Below are 14348 nucleotides of genomic sequence, written 5' to 3'. Positions count from 1 at the left end.
CAACCGTGAGCCTGCTGATATTTAAGGATGTCTGTACATTAAGCTTCACTGTTGAAAAAGGAGGCGGATGCCTCGGTAAAAGCTTTGCTATTTTATCACTTTTATCGGTGTTTTATTGCTTTTATCCAGTGTTTTATCGACATTGTTTTATTTTATTTCATTGTATTTCATTTTTATTGTACAGACAGTTATCTTATTTTATCAGTTTTATCTGGTATAATTGTACTATTCATTTTACTTATTTTATTTCATTTTTTTATTATCTTAATACAAGACAACTCTAATTTATTATTTTTTTTTATATATAATAAAAGTTTATAATGGTTGGAGTGAAGTCAGTGTGAACAAGGGTCCTCAACTGCCTTAAAGTATGTCTTCTGTAAGCAAAATCAGGCTTTCGCTTACGGAATCCACATCAATAACATGGATGAACTTGAATGTGGTCATTATTTAATTTTCTGGATCCATCTGTTAGCTTCCAAACAGCTGAGAGGTGTTTTTTTTTTTCTCAGTCCTCAGATTCTCTCTCTCTCTCTCTCTCTCTCTCTCTCTCTCTCTCTCTCTCTCTCTGGAAAGAAAGGGCACTGTCCTGTGTTCATTTCTTCTCTTTCTTATCAGTTTGCATTCCAATAGAATGTTTCCCTACAACTTTCTCAGCACATATTGGCTTATTTCTGATTATTGGCTTTGCTGCTTTCTTTGCCTCCTGATATAGGTTATGTTCAGTTCTACCTTGAGCCTTTGTATCTCTTTTTCCTCGTTCCACTGTTGGCATGCTCTTGAATACATAAGGTGTTCTCCTTGGCAGTTGCTCCATACAGGTTTTCTAGCTGAACATCTTATAATTTTGTGGTCCTTTGCACCACATGAAGTACATGCAAGGCACCATGACAGACACTTGAAATTAAAGGATTCAGTACATATGGCTTTAATGGGCAGGGCAGTGCGCATGTACCACCTGTAATGGAATCAGATATTGGCCAGCTGATAGTAAGGATGAGGTGTCTAGCAAGTACTAGATTCCCATCTCAGCGCACAAATATTCTTTTTATAGCTTTCACTCCTTGTGGCTTAAGTTCAGAAGAGATCTCTTCTTCACCCCCTTCAAGAAGATCCTATTCAGAGATCACAGCATGAGATGAATTAAGTGTCTTATGGGGGTAACTAATCAAAATTCCCCCAAACAGAAGTGGCTCAAAGAAGCTGTTCCATATGCTTATCAATTTTGGTTTTGATTAAAAAGTCAAAAAGTAGCAATTTTACTAATTTAAAAGAGCCTGCCAATCCTTCTAACCCCTTCTGTATAAAGAAAGGTGGCATCTTTACTATGTGCTTTTTGCAACTAGAATGGATTATCAAGAAGCATGGTGTAGGTCCTGATACCTCCTCTGTTCTGGATCTTTTTGTTGCTGTGGTAGCATTATTGTCAATGTCACTGCTATCTGGTAGGGACCGTGATGGGGTCCAGAATAAAAGTTTTGATTATCAGGATTCACGAGTTTTGTTTTTTATTTTGGTTCAGTGCCTGAGCTCCATACCAACTATGGAACCCCAAATGGGACATCCACCAACCAGCAAGCAATCAATGCACTCAGGAGTGGAATGCAAGGGCTATCCATGCAACAGTGCCAGTCTGAATTCTGTCCCTCAGACCATGAGGGTAGGGGCATTGCATTGACCCTTGCAGGCAAACCCACTACCAGATGCAAGACCAATTGCCAAAAGAAAAAACAAAAATGGAGCAGTACCAAAATCTGACCGGAAAACCCGGAGTACCAGCCAAATAAAGGATCAGCATGAACACCCAGGAGGGACAGATGACAAACCCAAGCCTTCAGAAAATGCTAAACTCGATCCAACACTACCAAAGGGAACCATTCCAGAGCAAACACTACTGCTGCGAACGGCCTTAGAAAATCTGATGAAGGAAAACTGCAGCAAAATAACATCCGTACTACGAGCAGAAATCGTACACCAATGGAATAAACTCGAAGCCATCTTAATGAACACATTCGGCCAACTACAGAAGGCAGAGGCAATATTGGAAGCACGAAACATGGATGGAGACAAACAAATGCTACAGCGCGCTCCATCGTATGCACAAGCGCTGAGGACACCAGCGAGTGACTCGATAGTGGCCGGCAAAGCACCCGAACCCAAAAGAAAGATCCTACCTAAACAACCACACTTAGTGGTCCTATGACCAACAAAACTCCACGACAACCAGTCCAGTGAACAATTCAAATCCCAAATAATGACTAACCTAAAGGAAGAATTTAAGACAACAAGAATAAAGACCGTAAGGAAAACAAGGAACGTCGGACTACTGATAGAAATGGAAACAAGAAAGGAAGCACAAAGAATAATAGAAAATCCGAAAATACCTGAACTAGGACTAACCACTGCTGCGCCCAAAAACCGAGGCCCTTCAATCATAATATACGACCTGGCCAAAGACCTTACCCCAGATCAACTATCAGAGGAGCTATTCCAAAGAAATCTACAGGCTATATTTCCGGACAGGAATAAGGAAGACCTAGTGACGCCCAAGTACATAACCAAGTCAAGGGATGGAAGCTGCCAAAACTGGGTTGTTGAGCTCGCGCCCGTGGCATGGAGGGCTTTAAGCACCCAGAACAGAATCTCTGTTAAATGGGGCAGTCACCGCTTTCGGGAGCATGTGACTGTGCCCAAATGCTACAGGTACTGCAAATTTGGGCATACAACCCACACATGCACCCAGACAATTCCCACGTGCGGGCATTGTTCGGCAAAAGGTCATGCCTTCCGTGACTGCCCAAACAAAAACACCGACCTAACCTGTGCAAACTGCAAGAGTTTAAAGTTAGATAGCGCACATTCAATCAGAGATGGTCAATGTCCTATATACCTGAAAGCAAAGAGTTTATTGCAATCAAGACTCAACTATGGGAACACATCCTAAAAAATATAACATCACAGAGGTTGCAGATAAATGCACATAGAGTCAAGGCGGTCGCCGACCAAATCCGCAAGAAGGCGGTCGCCGACCAAATCCGCAAGAAGGCGGAAGAAGAAAACATTGATGTAGTAATATTACAAGAACCATATGTACATATGAAGGCTGTCAGGGGCTATCCCATAACATACAAAGTAGTCCAAACGGGGGATGACACCCCATGGGCAGCAATCTTGGTAAGAAACCCAGATATAACGGTGACCAAAATCACTCAGCTATGCACATCTTGGGCTGCATGTGCCCAGCTCACCACAGCCTTGGGCGCGTTTTATGTCATAGCCCTTTACTGCCGTCCGGGTGAGGACATCGACTTCGCAGTAAGGTACCTAAGTCTGGCTAGTGATATACTCCCAAATGCAAAAATCATCGTGGGAGCAGACGTCAACTGCCGGTCGCCAATGTGGCACAGCCATACCCCAGATAGACAGGGTACCAGAAATGGGACCAAGTTGGAAGAGTTCCTGGCAACCTCAACATTAACTGTACTAAACTTACCCAACAATCTGCCTACATTCTGCAACACATTATGGGAGGCCACTATAGACGTCACCATGGCAACGAGGAATGCTGCCAACAACATTTCCAATTGGACCGTCCGTGAGGCCTGGACAACGTCTGATAATCGCGCCATTACGTTCGGTCTAAACAAATCACTGGCCACAGTACCTGTGAACAGACAAACCGCCCATAGATATGCCATAGCAAAGGCAGACTGGGAACTCTTCCAGACCACCCTACGGAATAGCATACAACAACGACAGAGAGAACTCCAACATATCGAGGACCCAAGAATCCTCCAAATTAAAACTACTGAAATCATAAAACAAGCCAGCGACACAGCCATCAGGAAGAAAAATCCAACACCAGGGAAAGTGCCCTGGTGGAATCAAAACCTCCAGCGACTCAGGAAGGAGGCACAGGAAAGAAGAAAGGCCTTCCAGCAAGCCAGGCACTCCTGGCCGATGGCGGAAATTGAAACCCTATGACAGAGCTACAAAGAGGCGAGAAACGCCTATACAGCACAAATTAGAGAAAGCAAAAACCAATCCTGGGAGCGCCTGGTCTCCACCACTGGAAACAAGGACCCTTGGGAACTTGTATACAAGCTCGCACCAACAAATTTCCCAGAGGGGAAGTAGTTGAAGCCACTAAAACACCTGAAGGATACTTGACTATCACTTGGGAACACACCATCAACAATATCCTTGACGCTGCCTTTCATCCAGAGATACAAACAATGACAACAGAACAGAGTCGAGTTTTCCAGGCCAACGAGACTCATCAAACGGCAACAAAAGAGCACCCTTTCACCATGGAAGAGATCAGCAATGCATCAGACCAAATAAAGAGAAATAGATGCCCTGGACTGGACCTTCTGGAACCCGAAATTATCCAAAAAACGGTAGAGTACGCTCCGAACTTACTACTAAACCTATATAACCTCTGTCTCAGAGAAGGTACCTTCCCGAATTCCTGGAAGATGGCAAACGTTAAACTCATCCTAAAGAATCCAACAAAACCACCACACCTTCCGGACTCCTACCGGCCCATTGCACTTTTGACAGTTATCAGTAAGCTATTTGAACGACTACTTTACACACGTATCCAACATTACTATGATGAGGCAGGCCTGGCCTCAGCAAACCAATTCGGCTTCAGACGGGGAACCTCCGTCGTGGACGCCTTAACTCACCTCCTGACCAAAGTAAACAGATGTAATACAAAGTACTTCCTAGTGATAGCCATGGACTTCGCTGGGGCGTTCGACTCACTTTGGTGGCCAAGTGTCCTGGTGAGGCTGCGCGAAACCAACATGCCGGAAAACCTCTATAACACCATCAAAAGTTACCTAAGCAACAGAACCATCAAAGTCACCGCTCCCTATGGCACACTCTCCAGGCATATCCATCGGGGCTGCCCTCAAGGTTCGGTCCTTGGCCCACTATTGTGGAATATTGTCTTGGACACCTTTCTTAACATCGATCTCAATGAAGTACAATCTCAGGCATTCGCGGACGACCTCATTTTGACGATACAGGCAAACTCAAGAGCCGCGTTAGAAGTCCTCGCAAATCAGGCCCTGACCACTCTCCAAGAATGGGCAAACTGAATTCAACTCAAAATATCCCCCACAAAAACAAACTCCATCCTACTAAAGGGACGCCTTGATCTTAGGCGGCCTACGCAAATAAAAATTGGACAGGAAACAATCAAATTCTCCAACCAACTGAAATACCTAGGCGTGATACTGGACCAAAACCTGTCATTTCAGGACCATCTGAAATATCTCCGTAAAAAAATAAGACGCTATGCAGCCATGGTTGCCAGGGTCACGCGTAAAGAATGGGGCTTGAAAAAGCGAGTCCTCAAACTGTTCTACAAAGCTATCTTCACTCCGATCGTCACCTACGCATCCGGCGCATGGTTTCAAAAAACTACAACAGCAGTAAACAGACATATCACAGACCAAATTCACAGATCCATCCTCCTAACTATCACTCGCGCTTGCTGCACGGTGAGCACCCACGCCCTGCAAGTGCTCGCAAGCACTCTCCCGCTGGACTTAGAAATCATACAACGTGGCCTACTATACTACCCAGACAAAGGCACCCCACAGACTTTTCTGGGGTTCACTATTGACCTAACCAGCAACAGAAATGTGGAAAAGAAGAGGATACAAACTCACTTGCAGCAGGCATGGCAGGAAAGGTGGTGCAACTCTCAAAAGGGAGAGATCACAAAGAAATTTCTACCCAGTATTGAACAAAACTACCCAACCTCACCCAACTGGTTTTCCCCAGGTCTACAAGCAACGTACCTCTTAACTGGACACGGAGCAATTAATGCCAAACTGTCTCTACTTGGGATTCAGGTTGATCCAACTTGCACTTGCAGGAGGCTGGAGAGCTGGCAGCACCTAATGTATGACCGCAGGCTCTATGAAGACCTACGTGGTGTTTTACTCACCAGAATCTACTACTTACCACAGAGACAAGAAGGAGGAGTATCAAGCCTTCTCGGATTACGCACAGGTACTGTTCACAAGGAGGAGGATGAGGAGAAACCAAATGGCCGCAGCCCACAACCCACTACCATTATAACCAAAGAACATCTGTTCTTCAGCTCACCGGGCTCCCTTGCCTGGTGCCTTTCCACCCCCTCCCCTGCGCCGGTGGTGGGACGGTCCCCCCCCCCCCCCCGGCGCCCTCTACTTTCTCCTGGTGAGGCATGGACATGCCTCACTGACTTCTGGGGTTGCCTGCCTTAACCCCCCTAATCTTCCGTCTCCCACCCACTCTATCTTTATGCTAGCGAATGTCCCACACACAAAAACGTAATTATGTCAAAATTCCCGTTCGCCCATTCTTTCAGCCTTTATTATGCAAGCATTATCCCCCTCACCTAATGATCATCAAACCGACAATGATGGATATATGTATCTGTCTGTACGTACGTGCATATAAAAGAGCGCGCGCTTTTTTTTTTTTTTTTTTTTTTTTTTTTTAGGTCCTAGCCTCTGAAATCTCAGGAAATTAGGTGGCAGGACCTGCCAGAGTGAAACTAAAACTACTGGGTTCCTGGTCTGCTTCCACGGGGCGAAGGTGGGGCAACGTTGGGCCTCAGCAGGGGTCCAGCGGCTAAATGACCAGATGAACAACGGTACACGACATCATACAGATACAAAGCCCACACACTTTTAAATCTCTGGCATTTCCCAGTGAACTGGTACACCCACAATGAAAGCAACACGGAGATGGGGGAAACCCCTGGTGCCGTCTGACACTAAATACACCTTACACCTTACCAGATGCAAGCAATGCGGAGATGGAGGAAACTCCTGGTGCCGCTTGACACCAAACACACTTTACACTTTACCAGATTGATCCTAGGCAAGCCAATCCAGGGCCACCCATTTTGTCAAAGCAGGGGTTAAAGTGGTGTTGAAGCTAGTTCCCAGTGACCAGGATCCCTCTTTCCAAACGTCATAGCGCATGGAAAATGCACCAGATTCCTATAATGTTAGCCTGGAACATAGGCTGTGGGTACTGGTTCCCAATGATACTAATCTGGAGAACCAGCAGTATCACCGGGAGGTTCCCTCACCATATAAAGGTACCCATGTTGAAGGGCTGAATCTGAGTAATATGAAATGTTTTTGCAAACAGTAAGACATTTCTAAAACATTAACCTATCCAAATATTTTAATGATTTATATCCTCATCAGGATGAAACAAAAAGCAGACAGACACAGTATCAAGGTGAAAATAAAGTCTGATGTTTATAACCATTACAAATTTAAACCAAAACACAATGGTGCCAGAACATGAATGTTCACTGCTACCAGTGCCACTCTGATGATAGTGTTCACCCACTACAAAAAAACGTTGGCCAGCAGGATGTTTACTATTTTAACTTATTGATTAGATGCAGCCATTAAATAGCAGGAGTTCAACTTCAAGATGCCAGATTAATGATTTTGTGCACAAAGGATCAAGGTGTGGTCTATATTAATTTCATGGTTTGCAATTAATTGTCAAATTTGGCATTGACTAGATGATAACAGCTTCCTTAGAGTCTTAAAAAATGGAATGATCTAGACCATCTACTTATCACAAGGTATGTATATGTGCAAGTCAAGACTTATGACTAATATTTCAGGTCACTTTTATGCTCTTACAGGCAATGGAAGAGCCTTCTGTAACTCTAGCCAATATGCATTTTATTCCACTGATTTAATTCACATTTGGAATAAATAGTCTCCTGTTAGCCTGCAGGAGAACATAGTTGTTTTAATTTATTATATTATTATTATTCAATTTATTGCATATGCTTCACCCCTGAACAGCCTTCAGCTAGGAGGGATTTAACAGTGAGGAAGGTTTTTATGACAAAAGCTAGTGCTACGGTAGTATATACTGTCAGCACTTACAACATAAGAGATCACAATATGACAAGCTGATGGGGAGGGGGGAGAAGGTATTAAACTAAGATTTCTGAAAGACAAAATGAAGTGATAATTTTTTTTTTTCATGTTTTAACACAATTTCAGCAGATCCATTTTTTTGAATAATGGTTGACAGATAATAAAGTTTCATCCAAATCAGACCAATGAGCTTCATATGCTGAAGGGCCTAGATATCAGGGATTTCACAACGCAAAATTTTTTGTTGTGAAATGACTACTTGAAGTGAGAACTTTGTTACAAGGTGTCAAAAGTGCCACTCAATACTGATGGAGAAAAGTTAAACTACAGTAAAGCTAACGTATGGGTTACTGCAATTGCATCGTTCTTATATGTAGCCCCCTACCAAAGTAGACAAACTGGCATTGTTTTAATTATATCTCATATTGTGAACCTTTAAACCGGTTGCCATATACTGGACTACCTCGAATAAGTAACGCTTCACAAGTGGAGAAGACTAGTGTTACTTATTCTCAGCGGATACCACCACCAGATGGCACCGTTTCAAGGCTTATTGGCCTCTCTTCAGTGGGTGGACAACTTTGCTGGTCTGATTCCCAAAAAAGGCTTAATTACAAAATAAAATTATTTATTCCAGAAGTTACACTCGTTAATAAAAACAGTCATAAATGGTTTTCTCACAGCATTTTTATTAGCTCTCTTTTAACAGAACAGTTCCTTAAATTTTAAGTTTGCCTATTTCCATCTTTCCAATTCTGAACTTTGTCTTTGCTGTTCTGTCAAGGATTCTACCTACATTCTTTTCTTTTGCCCTATTTACAATGAAATTTGTTCATGATTACTGTCCAACACTGGTCCTGTTACTCCCAGTCAGGAATCTGTCTTCATTTAATCTCCTACTTTCATTCAGTGCTTTCAGAATTTCTCATGCTCTGTCTTTCTTAAAAGAGGATAGTTATTTATGAATTATAAACCTATTTTGTATTTGGCGATCGATACCTATACTTAACTTTCTTAAATTCCTTCATAATTCCCAAATCCTTTCGGAACATCACCAAGCTAAATTTGTTAAATTCTTAATTTTAAGTATCCAAAAATTTACTTGTTACTATTAGCCTGGTAGCACAAATTGTATAAGCAGTAACATTCATCTCAACTGTTTGTTCCATATGTTTTTTTTTTTTTTTTTTACTATGAAATTTAACATTTCAATAACATGTTCATATTTTGTGAATAGTGATTAAGTTTATATTTAAATAATACTTTTGTTTTCTTTAGATTTTGCATTAAAGTATGCTCTTTACCACCTTAATTGCTTAATTGCTTTTGATTCTAATTGCAACTTGAACATTATGAAATCTCATAGACAATAACATAATTTATGTCATTATTTTTTTGAAATTTGTGTTGAACACCTGTTCATATCTTGAACAGATTGGACATTTATTGTTGGACTGCACATTCATTAACTTTAATGGTTAATTCCCCACTCCCTTTTTTTTTATCTGAATATGTAATAGTTTCTTTGTATAATTATTTATATAATTATATAATTCTGTATATTTTTGTATATTTTGTATCTGCATAATTTTGTAAGTTCTGTATAATTTCTTTTGATGCAAACAGTTTGTACAACTATTTGCTTAAAATCGTGTAATTTTCTGTATAATTCCTTTTCTTGCAAACAGTTAAGTGGATAACTATTTTGGTTTATCTATTTCTAAATGTTTCTCCCATTTTTAAAGAAAATTGAACTCCAAACAAAAATTCCTTCAATTTCAATCCCTAATTTAACCTGAAATGGTTTCTTTCATGTTTGCTTTTGTTTTTCTACCTACAGGCATCTCATCTATCAACCACAGCAAAACACAGCAGGGTTGAACTGACATTCCAGGTACCGCCATTCATCAGACACAAACTTTATACTTTATAGTCTTAGCTACAGTAAAGTCCACATACTTACCCATTGTAAACTTAACTGAAATTGCACAAATATCCACTGATACAAAGGAACACATCATTCTGATAGGTAAATATGAGATGATTTTAAAAAAGAGTGATATGATCATATGTTTGAACATATTTCTATTTGAACATATGAAGAGATGTCGTCCCAGAAAACACTTTTTAAGTGATGAGGAACTGAAAAAGAGTGACAGGCTTGCTTCAACACCAGGGTAGATCTTTTTCCATAGTACATATGACCCAAGGAGCATTTACTCATGGACTGACCCTTGTACCTTCGGGACAATGCAGATGTTCAACAATTGGTACAGACTGAATGTACTGGAGCAATTTCTTCTTTCCTTGATCTATACATGATTACTTTTCGTTCATTGAATAATGAATCCATTGCCATCAGAACACTCAACAACTGCAGACCCTGGGACCCAGGGTCTGTAGACCCTGTGCTGGGATGTACTGGCACACCCACCTTATTCCCTGGATTTATTCCTCATATGACTACTTTTTGTTAAGTCAGATAATGGATTCACTTTGTGAACACCAATTTAAATCAGCAGCCACCAACACAACTGTTAAAGAAACATTATATTGCTTGTGCGTGGCTGATTACAGTATTGTGACTAATAATTTGACTTGCCTTACAGATGGGAGAAATGCACAAAACATAATGGTGATTATGTTTAGCTGAGGATAAATGCAGGTTGTTGTGTCCATCGACACAAGCAATTATGTAAGGATATCTGGCCATTAAAATATCTAAAGAGGAATTCGACTGCTGCCCTCCGTTTCAAATTGAAGAAATTGTTATCATGTCTATTATTTAATAAGCCAAGCTTTGTAAATTATTCAGCACGTACTTTAAAACTATCCAGGTTATTATCAAGTCATTTTTATTATTTTTTCTACATTTTTTATATCATTAATCAAAGTTTACTATTTTACTTTTCTAAGAACAAAATAGTGCTACTTTTCCAAAACCAGAAGCATTTTATCTATATTACTTATGTATAATTATCTAGAAAAGTTGTATATCATAAAAATGAAAAGCCATAACACAGCTGGCTGCTTCCCAAAATAAAGTTCTCTACTGTTATATGTTATAATTCTTAATTCAGCTAGAAAGAACTTCCAACTTACCACTGTTTGCTTTGTACATTGCTTGGTACATCTCCAGATGAATTACTTCTTCCTTCAACTTGCCTGGAAACAAAACCAGTAGATTTGGAAGAATATGTTTTCTCTATTGAAAAAATGAAGGGGAAAAAATTGCATTGTAGGGATAAAAATATGATGTTAATTTCCACTGTTGCAATGTATTATAAAAGTTTTTTAGGAAACTATTTTTTATACCAGATTAAAATAAATAGGTAACAGGAGATTAAAAATATGGTAACTCACAATAAAAAAAAAATCCCCGGTTTCTTTCTTTTTTAATTGTGAGTGAGAGAGCAAATTTAGTGAACGTAAAAAATGTAACCTAACATTAACCCCTGGCTTGTAGTCGTGAAGGGTATTGTGTACAGTGTGTGCCTTTTATATGTAATAAAGAGTTCTTCTTCTTCTTCTTCTATTAATGGAAAAAGCACGTACAGTAAATAAGTGATGTGGCAACATTAAATGAAATGAAATATTTATTTTTAAGTGTTCATAAAATGTACTTTAAGGTACTTTTTATGAGGCGACACCTCTAAAAGATTTTAAAAAGTAAGAATAAACAAACTGACAGGAAATTAAATTCAAATCTTCTCAAACTTTTTACATGTGGACCATAATTACTTAACACATATAGACAACAATAAAGACAAACTTATATAAGTGCATAACATGACAAATACAAAATAAATAAGTGAACATTTAACTGATAAACTGAGTAACCATTATATGTGGCAATATCACAAAATAGCCTAACAGTGCTTTGATGAAGGACTTTGATGTAACCACTGAAAAGAAGAGTGGACTAAACAATCTGAAACATTATTTTATTCCACTTCTCTTATGGAGAAGAAGTGGACTATAATGATGTTTCTTCTTCTTCTTCTCTTAGTCCAGACTTATGGGCAATCTGTATACAGTAAAATCCTGTTGTAATAAATACTATTAACAAATATTTTACTTCAATGAAATGACTTTCCTTATTATTAGTGCTTTCTTAAATCTTATTTAAACAAAACTGTTTTGATAAAAATTCCCACTACAACAAATAGTTGTACTGGGTATTTTTTTTATTTAAAGGGAATTTTTTAAAGAAATCCAATAGCATCCATAAATAGAAATTTTAAAGAAATCCAATAGAATTCATAAATAGAATGCTTTAAAACACATTACAAAAGAATTTAGTATAACCTTCTTCTTCTGTTTTATTTTGCACCAGAGCAACAGATTACCGTATTTCCCCATGTATAAGATGCACCTTAATTTTGGGACCCGAAATTTGAAAAAAAAAAAAAAAAAAAAATGTATTACATAAAGTTATTGTACTCAAATTTTATTCATCATAAAATTCATACAACTCATCACTGTCAAAACTCCCATCCATTAGCTTGTCCTCATCTGTGTCTGATGACGAATCACTGTCTTCATATATTGCCTCGTCCTCAGTTCCATCTATGGCATTTGAAATGCCACACTTCTTAAATGACTTGACAACAATCTCAATCTTGATATTATCTCAGGATCTTTTCACACAGGTACAAACTTCTCCTATAGTTGGTTTCTTCACTCTTCCTGATGGTATAAAATTGTCCCCAGAAGACTTCATCCATTGGTTCCATTCGTTGGAGCTGGGATGTCAAGGTATTTTTTGTTATGTGTGCCCTGAACTGATCAAGCACCAATAGGACAGGTTTGCATAAGAGCCCACCTGGTCTCCTGCTCCAAACTTTCTCAAACCAGATCTTCAACCCATCCTGATCCATCCAACCCCTGTCATGAACGTGGACAATCACTCCTTGAGGAATGTCTTCTTTTGGCATTGTTTTGCGTTTGAAAATCAGCATAGGAGGCAGCTTGGTTCCTTCGGCACAACAAGCTAGAACAACTGTATAATGGCTCTTTTCATGTCCACTTGTCTTCACAGTTACAGTTTTCAGCCCCCCTTCTTATCAACAGTTCCGTTACTTGGGACATCAAAATGAAGGGGGACTTTGTCCATATTTGCAATCTGTCCCAACTCAAACTGATGTGTCTTCCGACATTGAATGACAAAATGATGAAATTATAGGACCTCCTGCTCATAGCTTTCAGGCATCTTTTGGGCAAGTCTGGTATGTGTGTGTGCATGCTTAGTCCATTCCGTTTCATGAACCTGAAGCACCAATTGTGTGCTCCTTTGAAATCAGTAACTTCTTTTTCATCAGCAATTCTTCTTGCCTCATGCTGAACCATCTTTGTGGACACAGGAATTCCAATTGCCCTTTGCTCCTCAATCCTTGAGTAGCAAAGGGCAATTGGAATTCCTTGGTTGGTCCTTGAGGTTGTCACAGACATTCTCTCAGATAGGCCAGACAAACTGTACTTGCTACCTGCGAGTCTAAAACACTGATGGAACTGATATTCGGGTAACACTCAAGTCAAGTGGACCCAATTTGGGCGAAGTTCGGATGGTCTGTGACAACCAAATCCTCTGCTTGCACCTTCACAATGGTGGGACTGTTAGTAATACTGGGTATTACCTCCATGCACAAGTACATGGTGGGTGATCATCCAGGTGTGAACCAACGTAAGCAGGGGTCGAGGTGTGGCACCCACAAAACAGGGAGGAATGCCCCTCTATGTTACCAGGCAGTACTAGGTGGTAGATGACTCTCATCAACTGGTGCAATACCACCACTTTGCTTATTAGAGGCTTGAAGTGGTGGAACCCATGTTTAGTCTTTAGAGCTAAGTTCCGGTCAACCCTTCCCCATCTCTTCCATCATGCAGTATGATTGATGACTTTTCAGGTTATGATGAACATCGTGGCAAGATCCAATATTCCTTACATTTCGAGAGTACAGCTCTAAAACGGTGTTCGCAGGCCGGCCGCTAGTTAGTACACCGGACCGAACCTATTGGTAACTCTCTAGGAGGCTTCCGGATCAGCTAGTGTATAATCTTGCTACCTCTACTCTGCAAGATAGTGACTGGAGGGAGTCCGAGTAGTGTGTATGCGGGGAGCATTGTCGAGGCCACGTTATGTCAAGGATCTAGGTATATTCTTACCATGTGTACGCCATATCCAAAAATTTCATTACTTCATACAGCATGTCCCACCCACTTTTTCCTACTATTGAATACACCATGAATTGTCAAACTAATAGAGCAAGCTTATCTGCGAAAAGATCTAAACCTCCCAAGCACTTCCTAATTCATTTCACAAATATACGTGGTCTCAATTCTAATCTCAATGATGTCCATTTCCATTTGCAGTCTGCCAAACCCATGTACTTTTTCTGACAGAATCTCAGTTTTCGGTTGATTCAA

The 14348-nt window shown here is 40.1% G+C and overlaps 1 protein-coding gene across 1 annotated transcript in view; it reads right to left on the bottom strand.

Annotated features, from left to right (window-relative positions):
- LOC150081619 (uncharacterized) overlaps positions 1 to 14348 on the bottom strand; it is a 264024-nt gene that overhangs the window by 37792 nt on the left and 211884 nt on the right. The window contains exon 9 of the mRNA XM_090380266.1: positions 11025 to 11127. Coding sequence (XP_090236392.1) covers positions 11025 to 11127 — 103 coding nt within the window. The remainder of the gene's footprint in view (positions 1 to 11024; positions 11128 to 14348) is intronic.

The sequence above is a fragment of the Mastigoproctus giganteus genome, chromosome 8 (genome assembly GCF_048544385.1).
Source record: "Mastigoproctus giganteus isolate SK-2022 chromosome 8, ASM4854438v1, whole genome shotgun sequence".
NCBI classification, from domain to species: Eukaryota; Metazoa; Arthropoda; class Arachnida; order Uropygi; family Thelyphonidae; genus Mastigoproctus; species Mastigoproctus giganteus.
Note: the sequence above shows the minus strand (reverse complement) of the source record. Positions and strands in the feature narration are given on the sequence as shown.